Source organism: Myotis lucifugus, unplaced genomic scaffold, assembly GCF_000147115.1.
Source record: "Myotis lucifugus unplaced genomic scaffold, Myoluc2.0 scaffold_65, whole genome shotgun sequence".
NCBI lineage: Eukaryota > Metazoa > Chordata > Mammalia > Chiroptera > Vespertilionidae > Myotis > Myotis lucifugus.
The window spans coordinates 187,985-211,531 of NW_005871113.1; the positions used below are offsets into that span (position 1 = coordinate 187,985).

Genomic DNA, 23,547 nt, shown 5'->3' on the forward strand with positions numbered 1-23,547 from the left:
CCCCTCCACCCTCACACGCAGTAAACATTTTTGCAGAGGCCAGCATCTTCCTCTGTGGACTGGAATACTTCCTCTTTAGCTTAGCTGCTGAGGGTATTACTGATCTCTCTGTGAATATCTTTTTTTTGTTCTCTCTCTGACCACATACCCAATTGAGGTTGAAGATACTAACTTAGAAAAACCTTTAAAATGATAACAGAATATTATTAGTATTTTTAACAATGGGGAATACAAATAAGAAACTTAAACTGGTCCCTGAGCTTTCTCCTAAATGCCACCCTGTTAAGTGACCCTGAAGCTGTTTCTCCACCTGCTTCAAGTCCTTGACTGAAAGTCGACCACTGCTAACCATTTCTCGAGATTTTTTCGTGCATATGCCTGAATGTCATAAAGTGCCCATGCCCACAAATATGTGTGCATTTTAACATAGAAGGAATTATACTCTACACACTGTTCTGTACCCGGCCTTTCCCCCTTAATGATGTGTTTTCAAAATCTTTCCATATGGGCACACACAAATCCATCTCATTCTTTTAACCAGTCCGTGGTAATCCATTATATGGGTGTGCCATTTTTATTTAGCCCGTCCCTGCACTGATGGACATTTTGATGTATTTTTAAAACCATGACTAATAATGCTTTGTTGGCCATTCTTGTACATATGTTTTGTTGAATATTCCATGTATATTCATAGGATAATTCCTAGTAGTGACACTGCTTGTTCAAAGTGAATGCGTGCTTTTAATATTGATAGATACTGCCAAATTGTGCTCTAAAAAGATTATGCCCATGTGCACTCTCACGATTATAAAAATCTATTTTCAGTAGAAAGAGAAATAATGTTTTCTAGACTTATGTAGCTGGTTTCTGTTTTTATTGTTAAAGCGCTCCCCATGTTTTAGCTTCTGGACATCAGATACTCTAATGAATGATACCCGAATCATCTCCTTCCACCCCCTCTGCCCTAGAGGATCCATCCAGTTCTGAAGCTAATCAGTAGACTAATTCTTGTCCCAAACCTTGAAAGTTAATTTAACCCATGCTGGGCCAGAAAAGGATGAGGGTTCTGATTGAGGACTTCCCCTGATGGCCTGCCAGGTACCTGCCACCAGGACATGGGGTCTCCAATTCAAGGCAAAGCACCTGGAAGACAGGGTTTGACCATTTCATCTCAACATGGACACATGGGATTTTGAAAGGGGCAACTCTGCTGCCCCATCAAATCTGTGGGGCCGGAGAGAATCCCCTTTGATGCTTCTAAAGGAAACACAACTCCTTCATCAGGGAAGTGGAGCTCATTGCCCAGACAGGGAAGCAGGGAGGAGCGACTGACCACTTGAAAGCACTTTGAAGCATGTTTGATCATAATTAAATGCTTCTTCCTTCAGAAAACCTGATACTTTGATGTCTGTCTAGCATCAGAGGACTCCTGACCATTGGGCCTTCAGACCTCATGGCCTTGGACTTGGCACTGTATATTGCCACTCAGATGTCTAATATTGCAGAATAATGCAGGTAGAATATAATTATTTGATTTTTGTTGGCAATGTTTCTTGCTACTGTACAGGAATTTGGTGAGATCGTTGTCATATTTTTTAAAAAGCATCTGGAGCTCCTAAGAGGAAAGCTGGAAAAGGGTGTACAATCTGCTTAACTCTCCCCATCACACCATGACATAGACTTGGCAAAGTAAGAGGGCAGTGGGCCCTCCATGGCAAGATGTACTGCTGGGAACAAGAAGCTGTGTATTATACAGGATGCAGGAATGAACTTTGCCCCCCTTAATCAAAAACAGAAACACCCACTTGCCAGTCTGGTTTTCCTACCTGCGTCTTTTCAGTTACCATTGAATTGTTCAAAGATAGGCAGGGGAGGGCATCGCTGGGTTGTTCCCTGGATCCTTGAGTTTTCTCTCAGAGAAGAAAGCTGCTGTGCCCCCTTTTATCACACTTATGGGCCCAGTAGATGCTTAAAGGAAGAAGTGGAGGGATTTCAAGGAGGTGGCAATTTATTCCAGTTCTGTTTGGGGAGTCATAGAACTTTGGGGTGAGAGATGGGGGTTCCAGACACATTCAGAAAGGGAGGGAGGAAGGAGAGATGCAAAAAGATAACTCCTAATAGAAAGGGAAGACAATAAGGAATATATATATTACCTAAGGGACTCACAGTGAATTTCCTTAAGTCCATTGGGACAGGGCCCTTACCCCCCATGTTTCAGGAATGATTTGATTAAGGATGCAAAGCAGGCACTTAACAGTATGATCTTGTTCAGTTATAATCTTGATGGACCATTACTCATGTTGTGAAATTGGGCCAAGTCTCTCTTTCCCTCTTCCCTACCTAGTTTTCTTTGCTAAGTAATCAGATATGCATTTTATTTCCAAAATGTTTACTTACTCTAGTATATACTTAGAGAGATAAGACATTTAAAATAAAAAGGCAATAAAATCCATAATGGGAGTCCAGATAGCGAGCCACAGGACTTCAGAGGAAGGAGATGTAATTTCCAGTCAGGGTTGGGAAGAGATTTGGATTGTCATATTTGGGGGCTTATTCTTTATTAAGAATTCCTCAGCAAGTGGGGGATGGAATGGGATAAAGCCTTTTTCAGGTGAGCGGTTAACAGGAATAAATCCGAGAGGTCTGTAGGTGTGGGGCATGGCTGGCAAACAACAGTGAGATTATTTTGACTGGAGTCAAGTGTACACAAGCCTAGTGAGAAAGTGTTCCTGGTGGGTGGGGCTCTAATCTGCGGGGCATTGAATGTCAATTGTCATAGCTCAAGACACTGTTAGAAATGGCCTGGTTCCCTGCAAAAGACAGGGCAGACTGGCTAGATCTGCCCATGGGGACGGGACAAGAGCTACGAGGAAGTCTAGGTGGCAGACAAGGCATTAGAAGTGATATGCAGAGGTCTACGGAAACAGAGGCAGGCCAAGGCAAGTAGGTGGTGTTGGAAGGTGGGAGACAAGTCTCAGGTTTGGAGGTACTGGTACTGGGCAATCTAGGACAGGTGGCACTGAGAAATGTAATCAGAAATAAGGGAATAAGAAAGTCGGTCAGCAGTCAGCAGGCTCCAGCCACTGAGCTCAGGTTCATGGGCAGATTTCCAAGCTCTGGAAGGAGGAAAGAAAGGAATGGAAAGCAAGAAGCAGGGCCCCCACCCCAGAGGGACCGGGCAGAGTTCCAAGCCAGGAGTTAGACCTGGAACACGGGGCCTGACTAGCAGTAGGAACGGTTGACGCTACATCCCAGAGTGCTGAGCTGAGGTCTTCTCATTCCTTCTGTGTAAGGTTATGCCTGTCTTGGATGTTGGGACGTCTCTGCAGGTGGGAGTGGAGAGAGAGGCCCAGCTGTGTGGATGGGAGGATGCAAACACTGGAGAAAAGGCTCAGCTCAATGCTGGCTGAAGAGCTTGGGCTTTATTTGGTAGGAAAAGGCAAAAGGCAAAAGACAAAAAAAAAAAAAAGGAAAAATTAAAGTAAGGGAGTATCTTAATCACAGGTATATTTCAGCAAGATTAGTTCGACCCTAGTTTGACCCTAGTGTGTAAAATGAACTAGAGTTCATTTGTAATATATTTCTACTATTCCCTTTCCTGAATACTTCTCCAATGTGTTCACATCTCTCTCCCTCCCTCCCTCCCTCCCTCCCTCCTTTCCTTTCCTTTCCTTTCTTTCTTTCCCCTTTCTTTCTTTCTTTCTTTCTTTCTTTCTTTCTTTCTTTCTTTCTTTCTTTCATCTGTCTTTTTTTTGGTTAATCTTCACCTGAAGATATTTTCCATTGATTTTTAGAGAGAGTGGAAGGGAGGGGGAGAGACAGAGAGAGAGAACATCGATGTGAGAGAGACACATAGATTGGTTGCCTCCTGCATGGATTGGGTATCGAGCCTACAACTGGAAGTGTGTGCCCTTGACTGGAATCGAACCCAGGACCCTTCATCCACAGGCCGACGGTCAATCCACTGAGCCAAACCGGCTAGGGCTGTACCTCTTTCTAATACTATGAGTTAAACTATATTATTAACATTGGTAATATTAGTTAACTAATAAAATGTTAATTTTATCTGTTTATTTTTACTTTTTAAATTTGGCAGCTAGAAAAGTTGAAATTACATAAATGGCTCAGATGATATTCCTATGGGAGCAGTATTGCTCCAATCCTTTCTCCATGACACAGTCAGATCTCTTAAAAATGCAAGTCTTCTCATGTAACTCTACATGAAACCCCTTTATGGTCTCCACTGCACTGGATAAAATCCAGATTCTTTAACATGGCTCCCAACCTCTTTGTAATCTGACGCTTACCTCAGCTCTCCACAGCCCTTCCCACTGCACTCATCCTTCAGGCATATCAAACTATACCCAGTTCTCGCTGTGAAACTGCTTTGCTTTCTTTGACACCCATGCCTCTGCTCATGCCATTCCTTTTCCTGACCCTTTTTATTTGCTAACTTTGGCTTTCCATTACAGTCTCAGCTGTAGACTTTCCCGACTCCTTGACTCTGGATTCGGTGCTTGTCTGTGATGCTAGGGGCCCCGCCATGTGGCTGCTCCATTGAATAGTCTCACATTCTTCTAACGGTCCGATTTACTCATGTCTCTCCTCCCTACACTGTAAGTTCTTTGACAGCTGAGGCTCTGTATTGATCCCCAGCACCTAGCACTGTACCTGAAGCATAGTGGTTGCCTACGTGATTGTACACATGAATGAATGGAGCCATCGTGCCAGGGAATATGAACCTGAACCGGGATAGTGGGAATGAAAAGGACAAGTCACTCAGGAAAGAGCCAGTATGGACAGCATAATTCTGTGCGAATGCACCCCTGATTCCAAATGGGTATGAAGAGCTCATGTGCTCATAAGGTGCTTTAAGTCCTAAATAATTAAGCAACAGCAAAGATGTAAATAGATGTTCTATGGACAAAACAGCAAGGTATTTGGAGTCAAAAGACTTGGGTCTAAGACCTGGCTCCTTCACATTGTCTTTGTAATCTGGAACTTTGAGTGGAGATAATAATACCTCTACTTTTGGAGCCGTTGTGAAGATTAAGGGAACTAATATATGTAGAGTTACTTTGTAAAGTGACAGAAAGTGTTAGTATTTACCAACACAAAAATATGCATACCTGCACATAGGTGATAGTCATGCTGTGGTAGCTAAATTATACCTAATTCTGACCTCCCTCAAGCGGGGTGGGTAGATCTCAAACCACTCTAGTGCAGAGGAACTTGGCTAGTCTACACTGGGTGAAGTTATATATTTCCATCGATATGACTCATGGAATACCCTGGTGTAAGAGTGAGCAACAGGTACAGTGGCCTGTGTCCAGGCAGATCATTCTCTCTGGACGGCTGCCTTCCCTTGGCCTGGTCTATGATGATCTTGCATTTGACCTCTATGCTTGGGCTCATGCCTTTCCCTCTGCTTGGATCGCTCTTTTCTCTTACCCAGCTTCCCTGAACCCTTCCCCATTGCCTTGAAATTCTGTTCATACTTAAGTCTCCTTCAGGTGGCTCACAGCATTTAGTATCTCTAAAATTGCTTCCCTCCCTGCCCCCACCCCCCAAAGAGATCCCACTCTCTGGTCTTCTCTCCTGTTCCCTGGCCAGGGATAGCACTAACATTGAGTATTTCCAAGGTGGGACATGAGAGAAGGCCTCCCATCCTGCCCCCAACAAGTGCCAGACTCTTACCTGGGATGTGCTAGGATGGCCATTCTAAGTGGGACCAATTGAAACACTCACAATCTGGTTTGGAATTTAGAGTCTGGCTGGTTCCGTAGAAGCCCACAATAATGCTCTTCCCTCTTGCCTGCTTACTTTGTTCATTTCCTTCTTTGCCTCCCTTACTTTGGACCCAGGAACAGTATGTACCGTGCAGGTCAGTGCCTCACACATAGGATGTGCTCTGTTAAAGTCATTAAAATAGTCATTTATTTATCTGAGCCTTCACAGAGGATTAGTTATGGGATAATGGGATTACATAAAACAAAACAAAAGCATACTTCATGTGTCCAAGGGACATATATCCAGTTAGTATATTATACTATTATGACAAATTAGTACTCACAAAGTGAAGATATAGTACTAACTTCTTTTTTGGGGAAAAAACATACAGTACCAGCCTATTCCCAATTACTATGTAAGGATGTGAAAGTTGGACAATGAAGAGGCTGATAGGAAAAAAATGGATTCATATGAAATACGGTGTTGGAGGAGAGCTCTATGGATACCCTGGACCGCCAGACAGAAGAACTAGTAGGTCCTGGAGCTAAACTGACAAAACTGAAGCTGTCCTACTTCAGACACATAAGAAGGTAGGGTTCTTTGGAAAAGACAATAATCCTGGGGAAACAGAAGGCAGTAGGAAAAGGGAAGACCAAATATGAGATGGATTGACTCCATCGAAGAAGCGATAGGCCTGAGGCTACAGGAGCTGAGCAGGGCTGTTGAGGACAGGACATTGGGCATCTCACTCATTCACAGGGTTGCCTGGAGTCAGAGCGGTATGTTTGGTGAGCTAGTGGGCCATGCCCAGGAGTCTGTTCAATCTGTGATCCCTCTGAGTCCTGGGCTTTCCCCTATTCTGTTCCCTCTGCCTGGTTGCTTGCCCCTCACCCCCAACCCCTCCCTGTGCTATTTTTAATTCCATCACATCTTTCAGAACTCACTTTCAAGATTATTCTCTCTGGGAAGCATTCCTGAATCCTATAGGCTCAGCTTGTATACTCCAATAGCAACCTTTCTCTCAGCATTTATGATACTGTAATGTACATGTTTTGTCTGTTTCTCTCTCTAATCTGTTAGCACCACAACTGTCTTGTCAAAATTTATTTCTGTATAGCCTAGCACAGTGCCTGATATATATAGTGGACACTCAGCAAATATTTACTGTATATTCATTGAGTCAATAATAAGTAGGTAAAGAACTCTTTTTCAGAGCCTAGAATAATTTCAGATTCAGAATACATCAGAGTAAATTTCAGAGTTATGATCTAGTCTTTGGCTAAAGTGACTCTCTTACCTTTACTGATTTCTGTTCCATTTAACAGATGTATTAACGGGGATATAGATTTGGCTGTATGTAACAGAGAGAGCCCATTTCACTACAATGTAAACAAGAAGGAATTCTATTTCTCTCTCTCATGAAATGGTCCAGAGACAGGCAGTCCAAGCTGGTATATGGCAGCTTTGTTCTGTGAGATGATGGCCATGGCCAGGCTCTGTCTATCTTGCTGCTCCACCATCCAAGGACGATATCCTTGTCCACATGGTTAAGTGTCATGCCAAAATCCTAGCAGGTCTAATTTTGTTTTGAAATCTTTGGAACCTACACCCAAAGCGAATTTAATTTCTTTTTGGTACCTGGAACTGATTCTAGGCCTTTTGGACCTCCTTAGGGCATCTTGAGTCTGCTATAAATTTATAGAACTAATCACATTGAGGGGTTTTCCGCTGATTTCCCAATCCCCACTTGACCCCTAAGCCTTTTCGGGTGGGGAAGACTAAAAACTTAGCCTGAGTAGGGTATGTATGCCAAGAATACCAGCTGGTCCTCGTGCTAAGCTCGTGCAGCCTTCATTTCAACCAAGGGTGGTGTGGTTTCCTCAGGCACGGGACACATGAACGTCACAGCAGGACATCCTGGCAAGTTATAGGAGAGAAATTCCTTTGAATAATGTTAAACACATTACCTATGTGGCTATAAGAAAAAATATACTACTTATTTTGTTATAAGGTGGCCATATAACTTAAGATTGCACCATCATTTCTTTACAATGCTTTTTTGTTGGGTTTATGATATTCTGGAGAGAAATCATTAGATTTTATGATTAAGGTTTGAGATGAAGGCCACCCAACTCCATCAGTTCTCCCCTCCCACAATGTCCTGTCCTCAACAGCCCTGCTGTTGAGGTGCATCTAACATTGGCTTGTGAGTTGCTTCCTTAAATAGAACTTAATAACAGCATTGAGATTTTAATTTATACCTTAGAGTATCTCTGTGATAATTAATATGCTCTGTGATAATTAATATCCAATATGCTGCCTATTGGCTTCTTCGATGGAGTCAATCCATCTCACAATTTAAAAAAATATATCTCCCTCCCTCCCTCCCTCCCCTTGGAGGGGAAGGGCAGAAAAGCCAGGGTGGAAGTGAGATCTCTGTGTAGCTTTCCAGAGCAGCAGCTATTTGCCTAACTAGAAGAAGCTGAACAAACCAAAGTCATGACACATCCCTTCTCCAGCCCCAAACTAAACACGTTTTCATTCTACAGACCTCACTTTACGTCTTAGACAAAACAGGATCAGTATGAATTCGTCTGAGTTGATTCTGCCAGTTGAACAAGAAAATCAGAAGAACCAAAGATCTGTCTAATATTGTTCCTGGCAAAGGCATTATATGAGATTTTTTCTGATTTTTAAGAAGACATGATATACAACCAACAATCAACTCTCTAAAGTGGTAAAGTTCACTCTTCTTTCTGTTTTGCTTGTCCCTGTGTGAATAGTTACCAATATTTGTAGCATTTTGGTTAATTATTGTTATAATTATATTTCCATTATATATGTTTTTCTTTTCTCTCCACCTTCTCAAAACTTCTCCTTTAAGGCAGAAACTTTCCATTCATGGTTTCATCCAAAAGACAAATATTTCTGGGAAAACACTGCATTTAAGCTATTCAGCAATTCTGGTGTTATGTAACTGACCACACTAAGGCTTTCAATTAACTTTGGTTACATTTTATTGAAGATTGTCATCGAATAGAATAACTAGCCATAATTTTTAAAAAAAACTTTTTTATGCTTTTAAACAGGGGAAGTCCTCTTGAAGTATGTATAATTTCTTGTGATAGCAACACAAGGTAAAGCTTATCCTTTTCAGTATTCTAAAGTCCACTGACTATATCCCAAGACTGATTTTAGCGTTGGAGAACTTTTAATGGCATGAGCTTTCCTTTCCGAGTTCATTTCCACAACTCAAGCCCTCTGTGTTCTTCTTTTCCTCATGCTCTTCTCTCTCCTTAATTTTGTTTGGTCTTCATCTGTGGGTGCCTAGAGACTCTGTTTCTCTTCCCCTGAGAAGGGATCATATGATTTATGGTTTCAAACAACTTCCTTTTATACATACCAACTTGCAACTAATGTTCTTCATTTCTAGTCTTCATCTTTCCTTCTGATCACTCTTCAATATCTCTATTTTCTTTCTCCTTAGAACTGAACTTGTAATTTTTTTTCCCCAAAGCAGAAAATCCCCCTCCCCCCTTTCTCCTTATTTTCATGTCCCCACTTCAATCCCAGTGTCTCAGCCTTAAAACCTTGTAGGTTGTGCTCGCTTCGGTAACACATATACTAAAATTGGAATGATACAGAGAAGATTAGCATGGGTCCTGCGCAAGGATGACACGCAAATTCGTGAAGTGTTCCATATTTTTTTAAAGAAAAAAACAACAAAAAACCTTGTAGGGTTTTTTTCTTTCCCCTTCTATTTACTTGCAAATATGCTGCCTATCATCAGGTTGCAACATCAATTTTTCAAAAAAAAAATCACTGAGATTCATTTCTTTATTTCAAATATTGTCTCAACCTAGGTGTTAAATATTTGGCATGTCCACTACTTCAACAGCTTCCTGTCAGTTCACTCTACCTCCATGCTTTCTTCCCTCTAAGCCAGGGGTCCTCAAACTACAGCCCGCGGGCCACATGCAAATACAAATATTGTATTTGTTCCCGTTTTGTTTTTTTACTTCAAAATAAGATATGTGCAGTGTGCATAGGAATTTGTTCATAGTTTTTTTTTAAACTATAGTCCGGCCCTCCAACGGTCTGAGGGACAGTGAACTGGCCCCCTGTTTAAAAAGTTTGAGGATCCCTGCTCTAAGCCAACCTATGGGAAATTATTAGAATCATCTTATTCACACTCTGCTTTATCATCTCAATGTCCTCTTAAGAAAAATTCAAGAATCTCCACCAACCAACTACTTTATCCAAACTCATTTCCTTGGCGTGTATGAGCCACTTCTCCAACCAAATATCATCTTTGGACCTGCCATCCTCTCCCCTGGAAGACCTCCCTCTCTTCCTCCCAGTCCATATTTCTTTTTCTTTAGAGGCTGTAGCTGACACAGCCTTGCTAAAGGCTGTAATTATCTGCAAGTCCTTTAAGAGTGAGTGCCTCCTGACCAATTTTCTGTGTCCTCTGGGTGACACATTGCACAGTCTGCCGGCTTTCCTAATCTGTACTCTCTGATCTGTGGATTTGCAAAGTCCATTTTTCACTTATGCTCTTTATGTCCTTTCTCTACTTTTAGAGTATAAGCAACTTAGAGGTGGAGACAATATTGAGTGATTCATTTATATGACTCAACAACAATCACTAAGCACTTACTGAATTTATAGCATGGCATTTATCTACATACTTAGCTGTCAATCAAATAGTTGTTGAGCATCTATTCTGTGTTAGGCACTGTGCGAGCTGCTAGAATACAGTGGTGAGAAAAAAAACCAGACATTTCCTCTGTCTTTGCAGGGTTTGGGGGAACAGACATTTACCAAATAATCATACAATTAAATGTAAAATTACAACTGTGATAGAGGTACGAAGAGAGGAACATGGTGCCATGAGAGCACATCTTAGGGTGGGAGAAGGGAAGAGGGAGGGATGTCCCCAAACGGGAGAATCACATGTGTAAAGGCTCTGTGATGGGGGGAGCCGGATATGTTCAAGGCGATGATGACGATGACTACTACTACTAGACAACATTGAGTTGTAACCATGGTGCCAGATACTGTGCTAAGGGTTTGGTGTGGATTATCTTATTTAATTCTCACTATGAGCCAAGGTGTTTGTATCCCTATTTTTTATAGGCTTAGAGATGTTAGACACCTCATCTCAGAGAGAAGTGATGCATCTAGGACTCAAAGCCACCACGCTTAGTCTCTAACTTATAGTGGTTCTAACTTATTTGGATTTTCAGTACCATTTTCATACCATTATTATGGAAAAAGTAGGTTCCTTTAGCCCCAAAACAACATATGATTTGGCTAATTGCCCAGTGCGTCCTTCTGTAATTTTGGTCAGTCTTCATGGCATCAGGTCCCTATCTTCCATTTTGCAGAATGTTTTATTATATATAACACAGACCTGGCCTCATGTCTGAGCTGACTATTATATGTTTTCAATCAAAGGAACAGATTTCTAGCTGTCCTTTTTCTTTTACAGAAATCTATAATTAGATGAGGAATAATACTCATTAGTCCAAGTTACACATAGTATTCCAGTAACCAACTTCCTCCTCAGGGGAGCATCATCAACAATTAAAAGTAACCACCAACTATTGGTAAAATGTTTGTCATCATGACCAGGGGAGTCCCCTGCTTTCGGCCTGCCATCTGTCAGGGCTATGTTTATGTTTCCTCCTTCTCCACTTTCTACCCAGGGCAGCCTCTTCTTTAGTTGTAGTAGGTGCATCTAACATTGGCTTGTGAGTTGCTTCCTTAAATAGAACTTAATAACAGCATTGAGATTTTAATTTATACCTTAGAGTATCTCTGTGATAATTAATAAAATTACTTTGGTCCCTCAGAAAATAGAAGCAACTCCCTATTGCTTAAAGAGTGTTTAGAGGACTGTACATTTTTTTTTTATCCTCACCCGAGGATATTTTTTATTGATTTGCGAGAAAGGAAGAAAAAAAGAAAAAAAAGAAAGGAAGGAAGAAAGAAAGAAGGAAAGAAAGAAAGAAAAAACAAAACATCAATGTGAGAGAGAAATATTGATCGGTTGCCTCCCATACATGCCCCGACTGGGGATAGAAACTGTAACCTAGGTATGTGCCCTGATCGGAAATTGAACCTGCAGCCTCTTGGTGTATGAGACAACACTCCAACCAACTGAGCCACCTGGCCAGGGTGAGGACTGTTCATCTTTAACCAAACATGACTGGATCTTTGATCTTTGCAATGCAAGGTTGAAAATTTAAAAGAAGAGTGGGTACACAGGGCAACCCCAGTCAGCATAGCTAGAAACCACTCCAGCAGGCTGCCCAGCTGATAGTGGGGAGCAGAACATGAAGTACATTGGTGAGCAACATAGCCCATAGGCCTGAAGAACAGTAGTTTGCCTTTTGACAATACCTGAATATTGTTGGGTAAAGGAGTAAAAAAGCAACATTTATTTGCTTATGTTCTCCATCGAAAGTTTTTTAGGGACATACAGATAGCTGAAGGTATAGTTTCTGAATAAAATGTTGCCAAATGGTTATTATCAATTCCATTCAAAAGTGGGAAAGGTTTTCAGACTCATCACTTTAGGTAAGGCTGCAGGCATGTAGAGGCAACAGGCACTCAGCAGCCCGAAGGTGTGGAGGGGACATCCTGACCTCTCACGTATTTAGCTTTCTTCACCTCGCTGCTGAGGCTGTTGCTGTTAGTGTTATTATTATTGATCTCTTAGGACCGTTCTCCAAACTTTTCATTGGGCATAGGACATTATAGTCCAGCAATGAGTTTGAGGACAGAACCAAGGCCTTCCCATTTCTTACCATCCCATGCTGAAATGCTGTCTTCAAGACAAGTTTTTCAGCCCCAGCTGGCTTGGCTCAGTGGATAGAGTGTCAGCCCGTGGACTGAAACATCCCGGGTTTGATTCTGGTCAAGGGCCCTGGTTGTGGGCTCTGTCCCCAGTAGGGGGCATGCAGGAGGCAGCTGATCAATTTTTCTCTCTCATCATTGATGTCTCTCTCTCCCATCCTCTCTGAAGTCAATTAAAAAAAAAAAAAGACAAGTTTTTCACCCTATATATCCAAGTACAATAGCCATTATTCTTACACTGCCCACTCTTTTCTGTTATGCAGTCCAAGCTATTACCCAAGCAAACATGTAAACAACCGGCAGATTGCAAACCAAGAGCAGTAAATGAACACAGATTTACATTAAAGGGAAAGAATGGGAGGATGTAGGGGTGGGGGGGAGGAGATATGTTTTTATTCAAGGCCTCTGACATTCCAAGTACTCTTTTAGGTGCTTTATTATTAACTACGATGATGTACAGTAGATCTCTATAATTTTTCCATCTTGCATAACTAAAACTTGATATGAATTGAACAGCAACTCATTTCCCCTCCCCTCCTTTCCCTGGCAACTACCATTCTACTTTCTGCTTCTATGAGTTTGAATGCTATAGATACCTCATATAAATGGAATTATGCAGTTCTGTCCTGTGATTGGCTCATTTAACTTAGCATAATGTCTCAAGGTTCATCTGTGTTGTCACATATGACAGGATGCCCTTGTTTTTTGAGGCTGAATAATATTCCATTGTATGTATATACCACATTTTTTAAATGCATTCATCTATTGATGGAGATTTAGGCTATAAAATCAATATATAAAAAGCAATTGCATTTCTGTACACTAACAATGAAAATGAAATTAAGAAAATCCCAAAGAATAAAATACTTAGGAGTAACTTAACCAAGGAGATCAAAGACTTGTACACTAAAAACTATAAAACATTATTGATCTCCTTTTAATAAAACTTGACTTGTTATCTTAGGATCATGCTAGGTCATGGGTACACTAATCTGGTAAATAAATTCAAACTTAGTTATAAATGACTTGTTGGTTTATCCTTCCCACATTATGACTAGGAGTATTTCACCCAAAGGTGTGTGTAAGAAGGTAACACTGACAGAGCTGCCTGCAGGTGAAATATTTAAAAATAAATATTTTAAGAATTATCAACTGCAACACTAGATTGCTCTATCTAGCATAAAACCAGCCTTTTTTCACCCTAGCCAGTTTTGCTCAGTGGATAAAGCATCAGCCCATGGACTGAAGGGTTGCAGGTTCAATTTTGGTCAAGAGCACAAGGGCATGGCAGGTACCTCTGTTGGGATCTTGTCCCCGCCCCGGTGGGAGCATGTGCAGGAGGCCACCAATCGATGTGTCTCTCTCACATTGATGTTTCTCTCTCTTTGTCTCTCCCCCTCCCTTCCACTCTCTCTAAAAATTAGTGGAAAAATATGCTCAGGAGAGGATTAACAATAACAACAAAAAACCAACAACCAGCCTTTTTTCTTTTTTTATCAGCATTTGGACAAAATCACATTCTTTACCAGGTATAAATACAAGTAATTATTCTTGGGAAAACCTCTCTGAAATGATAACTTCAGCGAGAAGACATCATTTTAGATTTCCCTACATGGCATGCATACAGAACTTCAGTGAGTCTGGGAAAATACAGTTTGGGAGGAAGTACAATAATAAGGGAGTGGAACTCTTTTTGGTCACTTACCATGTGCTAGAAGGCTTGCAAACGTATTTCATTTAATCGTGTTCAAACGCCATGAGGTAGATGTTGGTCCCACCTTGCTGACGAGGAAATTAACGCCCAAGGAAGTAGAGCTAAAGTTCTGCCTTCATGTGAGTGTGGATTTGAAGCTGGGTCTGCTCCAAGTCTGTTCTTTTCTCTTTCCCCACCAGGTGGCCAGCCAGGGAGAAGTTATTAGCTTCCCTGTCCAGGAAGGCTTCCTGGAAGGGGTGAGGGCAAATAAACGACTTGATATCCCCGAAGTAGAAAATCTTCAGTCATCTTCAAATTTGCAGCGATGGTGAAATTAATCCATGGGTACATCTTGTGGTCTTCAGAGTCACTGAATAGGTTCTCCAGGGGTGGCCTGGGGGCCTGAGGATGACTTACAAAGCAGGGAGTTGGGCTTCCACATGGTTTTCCTCAGGACTCTGGGGCCCTTGTCCTGGTGCTCACAGAAGGATCTGGTCTTCCTGTCTCCACAGTTACTGAGCCCTGGAGGTTCTGGTTGGGTGAGGAGACCATGGCTGCGTGACTCCAAGATGTCCTCAAGTGTCCTAATGCCCTTTTGTTTTTCCTTGATGGACTGTGTCATTATTCTGCCTTCCTGGGAACATCAGAACACTTGATTCTCTAGCTTTTCAAACAGCTCGTGATATATTTATTATTAACCAGGGCCTACCTTTGCCTTACCATGGCAATTGTGAGAGATCTTTAAAAACAAAACAAAAGGCGATTAAACTCATTTAAGGGTGAATAGTGTAAAAGACATGAGCCCTCAGGGTTTTGTAATTGGCATGGAATTCCATAATGTGATTCCATTATCCTCTGGTACCGTGCTGTTGATTTATTAACATGGAGTCTAAAAATGCCCATAATCTTTTGTCCTGAGAGCAGATCTTTCTGTTATGACAAAACTCCCTCTGGCACGCTCTCCATGAACGGCTTTCCCCCCTGTGGCTATTATCCTGCTGTGTCCCTACAGTACAGACAACTGGAGATGGTGACAACTCACAAAAACTCACCCGCCCACTTTCCTCTCACTCAGTCCCAGCAAAACCCTTTTCTGCCTTCCCTCCCACCATGGCCAGGTACTGTGGGATGACCTATGGTTTGTAATGGGTAGTAAGAGTCCAGAGTAATTGCCTGTGTGTAGAATGATGATGCGGACCAGGGTTCATACCCGGGCATAGGTTCTGGTACAGCCTCTGAGCAATTCCTTTTTCTTTTCTTTTCTCTCTTTTTTCTTTTCCTTTCCTTTCCTTTCTTTTCTTTCTTCCTTTCTCTCTCTTTTCCTCCCTTCCTTCCTTCCTTCCTTCCTTCCTTCCTTCCTTCCTTCCTTCCTCCCTCCCTCCCTCCCTCCCTCCCTCCCTCCCTCCCTCCCTCCCTCCTTTCTTCCTTTTCTTTTGCCTTAATGAAAAAACTTTCTGCAGTCTAGTATTGCTTCACTCATGGGGCCGCCCTGATTTAATCAGCATTCCATAGGTAACAGGCAGATAACACGTTTTTCCAACCCTCTCCTCCCATCCTACTTGCACTCCTCCTCTTTTATTTCTTTTAGCGAAGGGAGAAGACACATTTCTGTCCCCTAGACCGCACCCGATTCTTTTTTGGCACCGGGTGACCGCCGGGGAGAAGCGGGTCACCTGCAGAGCGGGGGCGAGCATTTCCCCGCTAACTTGATCCCTGGGGCTTCAGGAGCGGAGCGTGCGCTCCCAGGCACAAACAGGAAAGCCTGACATCACGGAGTGGCGGAGTGGCGCGGGGAGGAGTCTGCGGCGCCCTCGCTGGCTGCTCGCTCGCCGCGCTCCCTTTGTGGCCGGAGTCGCGCGCACCGGCGGCGGCGGCGGGGGCAGCGCAGCGCGTGTCTGTGCTCGGAGCGCGGACCGGGGGCCGGGCAGCCGCGGCGGAACCGCGCAGGGACCCCGCTGGCCTGGGAGCAGGGCGCACCATGCCGCGTCGCCGAACCGGAGGGAACACTGAGAATGAAATTGCTCTGGCAAGCTAAAATGGTAACGGAACGCTGCCTCTCCCGCCCCGCCGGGAAGCTTCTCCCGCTGGCTCTGGGCGCTCGGGACTCCCTCCGAGTGAACGGAGCGCCCGTCCCCGTTCGGGCGCTCAGCCTTCTCGCTCCGGCCGTGTGCCTCCGGCGCCGCGGGTCTGCTCGCTTCCCGGGAGCCCCCCTTTCTCAGCTCTTGCCGGCGGTGTGTGGGGGGCAGATGTCTGTCCGGAGGGACAACTTTTAAGGAGAAAGAGTCGGGGCGAACCGCGGAGCGCTTTGTGCCCGGCGGCTCTTTAACACGGACTTGAAGCTCAGCCCGGGACTTGGAATCCCATCACGTCTTACTAGAAGCTGCGTGATGATGTGTCGCTTCTTCTGCACTTGCCAGGGGGTTTTATGGAAATGAAAACTTTCCACCCCCCGCTGACTTGTTGGGTCCCCCGAACAATAAGAGGAGAGAAAGGCGAGGGGAAGCGGTTGACTTCCAAAAGCGTCAGGACCCTTGGCATTTTAAATGCTTGTTTGTGTCTGACTTTAAAATGTAGTTCGCTCCAATAACGGAGCCACTTCTAAAAGTACAAACTTTTTTTCTACCAAGGAATTGTTTTTTCTTTCCTTTAAGGAGGAAAAGTTAATCAGGACTAAACCAGAGTTTCTTTAAGAAGAAAAAACTATCCCCCTGGGGAAGGAAGAACACAACACACCACACACCTTAAAAATTATATTTAAGATATGTGAGTGAGTCTAGGAAAATAACTAAATGGAAAAGTCCGGGGATCCTGATACCACAGGAAAGGGCTGGGGGCCAAGAAAATCTCAGCGTTCCCTTTATCGCAATGTGTCTTGCATGGCTCTGATTGTAATATTTATTTTGAACAGCCTGTCTTTTGCCCTGAGTGCTGGGGTAAGCAGCAACACAGCTGGGAGAGATTGCGGTTTGCAGAGAGGGGGAAAAACAAAACAAAACAAAATAAAAAAAAACCTTTTTCTTTCTCTTTCCCATTCCCTGGTAGAGCTCGATTCAGGACTGGGGTGAAGAGGTAGAGGAAGGAGCTGTCTACCATGTCACCCTGAAGCGAGTCCAGATTCAACAGGCTGCCAATAAAGGAGCAAGATGGCTCGGGGTGAGTGAAGCCGGAGAGATGTGAACTTTGGAGCTGCTGTGTCTGTTGTTCTGTGAATCTCATTATTATTTAGCAGAAGCTGGCTTCCCCCTCGCCCCCCATTCCCTTTCCGCCTTAGAAAGAAGCTGCCAATGACCAAGTATTTGCACCAGCTGTACAGGGCTGTCTGTTTTTGCACTTAATTTTTCCCAAAGCATCTTCCCCAGGTTCCTCAATAATTTAGAGCCTCTTAGAAACCTCTTGAGGTATTTGGCAAATAGACTTGGGATGGAGGAGCAGAAGGTGACACAGAAGAATAGGACCAGAAAGCAGCACTCTGATAGACAAGAACCACAAGCAGTTTTGTCCAAATGGCACCCTTTTCTCTCCCGGTCTCCCTTCTGCTGATGCTGACAGCCCCTCTCTTACTCCGAAATGGAGTACCCACAATGCTCAGGGGACAGACCATTCCAAATCTGCTTCCTGTGGGGGGTGGCAGGTGTCCCACTCTTACCTCCTTTCTACAGCCCACGAGGAGGCAGATGCATGCTCAGTGCCCGAGGCTCATGTGTAGTGCACATAGACTGCTGGGCCTTTGGGGAAACACTGCCTCCATAGCAAGATTTTTCCCACTGAGATTCTAAAATCTTGAGTGGGATCATGTGAGGTTATTCCTTATCACCTAATGGATCCTTCAACACGTCCCAAATAATCAGGGCGTGTGAGAAATGGAAAGCTTGGCGACAGGATCGCTAGTTGAGCAAGCGTCAGCATGTGGCAGAAGAATTATTGATCTGGAACTGGAAGTAAGTCTCATAGAGAGCAGTGAGAGGTGGCACTGAAGCCTTGAGAAAGGAAACAATGGGAGAGCGAATAGAGGGGATGAATGTGGTTTCACTGAGCCTTATTTTAGCCACACTCAGGCTTTACCAGTTATGGGCTTGAGGGCAATGAAGATTATGCACTTGCATCAATCTTTATTGACTTCAGGTCTCAGAAAATTCAGTGGTGGGCCGGTGTGGCTCAGTGGTTGAGCGCCGACCTATAAACCAAGAGCTCGAGGTTTAATTCCCATTCAGGGCACATGCTCAAACTGCGGGCTTGATCCCCAGGGTGGGGCGTGCAGGAGGCAGCCGATCAATGATTCTCCCTCATCATTGATGTCTCTCTCTCTCCCTCTCCCTTCTTCTCTGAGTTCAATAAAAATATATTTAAACAAACAAACAAACAAAAAACAAAAAAGACCCGAGGCAGCATGTGACTTGTAACTCCCAGAACTTAAGGCAGGATGGCCAGCAGCAACGATTTCCTCTGGCCTGGGCCTGCTGGTCTGCTGACCTCCTGACACAGGCCTTCATTGCTTTCAGCTTCCCCAGCTGCTTCAACTCAGGTCTTTCCTGCTCTGTACTTTAGGCTGAGGTCCCACCCACTAGGAGAGTGAACTGTTGGTGACATCTGCAGGTGTGGCCTGACTCGGGGTCTCCATTGGACAGGTCGGCGGAGACTTACTCTGAATATGATTTAAAAATGAATGAGGTGCGTCACCAGTAGGCCTGCTAGGGAAAGAAGAACTGGAGTGCTGACAAGTCATCACTTTGTTTTTGGTGGTGGTGTCGATGCTTTTTGTTTAGATGTAGTGTTGATGTGGTTTGCCCTGTCTGGGTGTTGCAAAATGATTCATAGGTCCTCAACCAGCTGCCTTCAAAAGGGTCATTATATTTGCTGATGCTGGTGGTTCCTCTTCTTCTAATGAGACTGATGTTGCTTGGGTGACAGTTTTAGTTTTTAGCCAAACATAGTAGCAATTAATCAGTCATGGAGAAGTGGAGGGGTTAACTCTGTAGCCCCGAATGCACAAAGTGTGGTCCATTGAGATGTTCACAGTGAGTTAGTAGCAGTCTCACTGACTGTCCTGTACACTGGCCTCTGCTTCTCTCCCCCTCTCCCAGTGTTCCCAAGTTTATGCAGTGTTTAGAGTTGGTTCACCCAGACTTAGCGGTAGAGCTGAAATATTGAGAGGGAGGAGGATGTAAAAAGATTGCTTCCAGTTGATGGCGGAATCTGTCCCTTCCCTCCCATTTCAACAGAGTGCTATTCGCTGTTACCACCCCAGTCCTCAAGAGCAACTTCTTAGGAACTCTCCAACTCTGATCCCACTAGCGGCCTAGCCTGTGGGTTTTTTTTTGTGTGTGTCTGTTGGAAAGATCTGTTTTTGTCCTTGGAAATTCCAGACTTAATTAAATGTGACTCAATCAATGGAGCCATAGCAATTCCAAAATCTTTCTCTTTAGGACTCAGTGGCTTCTCCGTGTTTATTTTCCTATATTCTAGTAACCCTTTCAAAATTCCTTAAAGCAACTGGTTTAAAGCAAACTAGAGACTGAGGTGAGGGTATTATTGAAATAATACAACAACCTTCTGGAGAAGGTGGAATCATGATTATATCTCCCCCCTCCCCCAATGGAAATTAATGCCCAGAGAGGTTAAATTGCTTGCCAGGGTCACGCAGCTAGGAAGTGGAAGAGGCTGGGTTTGAACCCCGATGGTTAGTTGCTTGCTGTCAGGAACAGCCTTAATTATGATACTGTTTCCAGAGTAGTGGAAGAGAATATTGGCTCAGAAGAGCACATATACTTCCGGTGTAATCTTACCCTAGATATTGCACACCTGGTGAAGGACTTGAGCAAGGTGGCTTCTTTTTTTATGTTTTGAATGATCTCTTGAGTTACAAGTTGAGCTTTTTGTTGTGAAGATGTGTATCTTATCAATATGCTTTCCGTTTTGGATGCGTAACGTGTGGTGCACCAAAGATATGGATGAGGCTATGTAGCACAAGAGGGTGAGCAAAGCTCTCGCTGACATGCCCGTAAGACTTATTTAAAAAAGCCTAAAAGACTGAATGCAATTTTGGTATTTTCTAGTACTCAGATCTCAAAACATAATTAGATTCAGTTGGGAAAAGATAGCAAAATAATTTTATTTTATTTATTTTAATTTTATATTTTTATTGGTTTCAGAGAGGAAGGGAGAGGGAGAGAGAGATAGAAACATCAATGATGAGAGAGAATCATTGATCAGCTGCCTCCTGCACGCCCCCCACTGGAGATCGAGCCTGCAACCGGGCTTATGCCCTGACCAGGAATCGAACCGCAACCTCCTGGTTTATAGGTCTACGCTCAACCACTGAACCACACTGACCAGGCAATAGCAAAATAATTTTACACCCTTAGATGTGAAGTATACCATCCACAACATTTAGGGCATTCTTTTGTATTAGTTAAATTTTATGTTCAGTGGATCTTTTGAAGTAAAACCCTCTGTCTTTGGTTGTAAATCACATGACCGAGTATGGCCCAGGCTGGGTTTACTTACACATGTAGCTGCAGCTTTGCCCACTGACAGTGAGATTATGTCTGGTAACTTTGAAAAACCAAATATTATTGAAATACCAATCCAATATTTATTCTATAATAACATCATAGTCTGGGATAATTTTACTGGGCTAGAGCCCTCAAAGAAAGATGGCTCCAATTATGTCATAGAATCATAAAATCTCAGGATTGGAAGAGATTTAAAAAAGTAATTTCATCCAACTATTCAGTTAGCTTGTAGAATGTCCAGGCATTTTTGGAAAAGCAAATGGTCAAAACTGATTATTTTTCTTTGGTCCCAGCATTGTGGTTATACATTGATATGAAATGTAGAAATGATTTAAGAAAATGTTAGTATTCTTTGGAGGCAGGAAATGTACCATATTCCTATGGACAGAGGAAAAGGACCCAACTGTTAGGTCCTTTAACTACTTGCTTTGACAGCAAGGCCCCATTCTGCTGTTTTTAGAACAGGACAGACACAGGGTCCAGAAAAATGTATCGAACCTCAGATCAGTTCAAAGTGGGGGTGTTTGTTTCACAAGCAGGAGTGATAGGGCTGGGTCCCCTCTGCATGGTTTGTGGGGAGGGGGATGGTCAGTGGATAGTCACCTGGCTTTTTTCAGTTCTGCGCTTCTGTGGTTATGTGGTCCTTGTGCTGGGGCCCCAGCGCTCCCCTCCCTACATCCCATATTCATCACATTGTCTCCCACATAGGCCCTTGTTGGGTTGAGTTGAAATGCTTCATAGCTGGGATGTGGGTAAAGATAGTGAATAGGACAATTTGTGTTCAGAAAAAGCAGAAATATTTAGAAATAAAGGAACTGGAAATATGTTACAGAACTTAGCATTTAGGGTGAATTGTGGCCAGTCCGTGGGTTACATGGGGGCAGTGGTAAGATAACCACATGTCATATCTGGATTCAGAAGTTGACTCTCACTTGGGTACACTATTTAGGTTGACTCCACCTGGTGTTCCGTTGGCGTTACTATTCATATCGCCTTCAAGTGGCTTATAATGCTTCACGTTTTCAACTAATGCCACTTCCAGGAAGCTTCTCTGATCTCCCAAGTCTGGAGGAGGCATCGCTGGGGCATCGTCCAGAGCATTCTCTGTCCCTCTGCCATGCATGTATCTCACTCTGTTGTACTTGCCTGTTTGTTCTGAGTGTCCCCACTACGCTATCAGCTGGGTGAAGTGGGATCTGTGGCCATCCAGCTGGGAGAAACTCGTTAACAGTTTGTTGAATGAACAGATCAAGCTTCACCCCTTTTTGGAAGACGAATATTGTCTTGATAAATATGAATGTATGGTTACTCATAAAGAAATCAGCACAAAGATGTTAGCTTATAAAGTATAGGAGGGGAGCATGGGAGCCAGAAAAAATCAATTAGGTAATGATTATAGCTATCTTACTACATCCTTTCTGGAACAAAGCAGGGCACAGACAAAAGTAGTGATTCTTCATTTTAGTAAAAAATTCATGGCAGTGAAGTAACTAGGGAATTCTCCAGTGCCTTTTACAAGCAACAGGTCCCAGCATTGTGATTATACATTGACATGAAATGTAGAAATGGTTTAAGAAAATGTCAGTATTCTTTGGAAGCAGGAAATGTACCATATTCAAGTGGACAGAGAAGGACCCAACTCCAACTGTTAAGGTTCTTTTTTTTTTTTTTCAACCCTTGACTGGAATTGAACCTGGAGCCCTTCAGTCCGACACTCTATCCACTGAGCCAAACCAGTCAGGGTCAACTGTTAAGGTTCTTAACAAGGGCCCATTCTGCTGTGTTTAGAATATGACAGACACAGGGTCCAGGAAAATGTGTTTAACCTAAATTCAAATGGGGATATTTGTCTTATTGCTGAATGTGGAAGGACGATAGGCCCTGGAAGAGTTAAAGAGTGCTGGCGAGCATTGCAATGATGTGGTTGGACAGCTCAGGAGCAGGATCTTAGAGCTGTAAGGAGATAAGCCCTAGAGGAGCCTTCGTTTATAGCTGGTCATCTTTGTTTTCATCTAGGAAAACTGGCCCTTGGGTTGCATTATTCTTGTCTATGGGAATGTTTAGTTTGGGCTTTAGAAAGTAAATGTCAAAAGTTAGTAACCATCTGTAAGTGAACCAGCTGGCATTATTCATTTTGACCTTGGGAACGTGTTTCTAAAATAACCCAATAACATGGTAGCCTAAACCAATAAAAAAAAAAATACAGTAAATTTGAGTTGCCTGAGCGAGCTGGGTCATTTCACTGCTTTCCAAACCTGTTGGGATCGATCTGTGCAAGGACTGTTTAGCCTTGTTATCAAGAATATCCATTTCAGTTCAGCCACCCAGGGGGCACCCAGTTGAGTTCAAAATACATAACAGCAAATATAAAAGGCCACGGTGCATTAACTTTTTCTATTTAAACTATATATCTATTAAATCTATATTATAAACATATTTCATTCTTATTCCCATGAAATTATAAGGAAAGAGTTTCTTGGAGTTTTCAATTTAGAAAGAGAAGGAGAGCAATTGGTATATCTTGTGCCTTTCCCATTGTCGCTTAGCTGGCATTTGTCACTATCTTACTGTCCCCTTCCTTTAGTTTCCTTTTTCTATGGCATACATATCTTTTTATGCTTCCCCTTCTAAATAATCAGAATCTTGTAATGACTGTCTTATATTCAAATGTGCAATAATAAGCTAAAATAAATAAAACATTTGAATTTCTACTATGATACACCTTTTATAGAAAAAAGTGGTTTCTGT

General features: G+C 43.1%; 1 protein-coding gene and 1 non-coding gene across 3 annotated transcripts in view; both read left to right on the forward strand.

Moving 5' to 3' along the window:
• RGL1 (ral guanine nucleotide dissociation stimulator like 1) overlaps nucleotides 1–23,547 on the forward strand; it is a 151,478-nt gene that overhangs the window by 14,966 nt on the left and 112,965 nt on the right. The window contains exons 1-2 of one of the 2 annotated variants that reach the window (XM_014456805.2): nucleotides 16,103–16,326; nucleotides 17,330–17,440. In XM_014456805.2, the coding sequence (XP_014312291.1) occupies nucleotides 16,300–16,326; nucleotides 17,330–17,440 (138 nt within the window). In that variant the 5' untranslated portion in view covers nucleotides 16,103–16,299. Of the gene's footprint in view, nucleotides 1–16,102; nucleotides 16,327–17,329; nucleotides 17,441–23,547 lie in introns of those variants that run through there. The other variant, XM_023754727.1, reaches the window with a different exon arrangement.
• LOC111826289 lies at nucleotides 9,331–9,437 on the forward strand. The gene has a single exon (XR_002829572.1). It is a non-coding gene; the product is annotated as a U6 spliceosomal RNA (small nuclear RNA).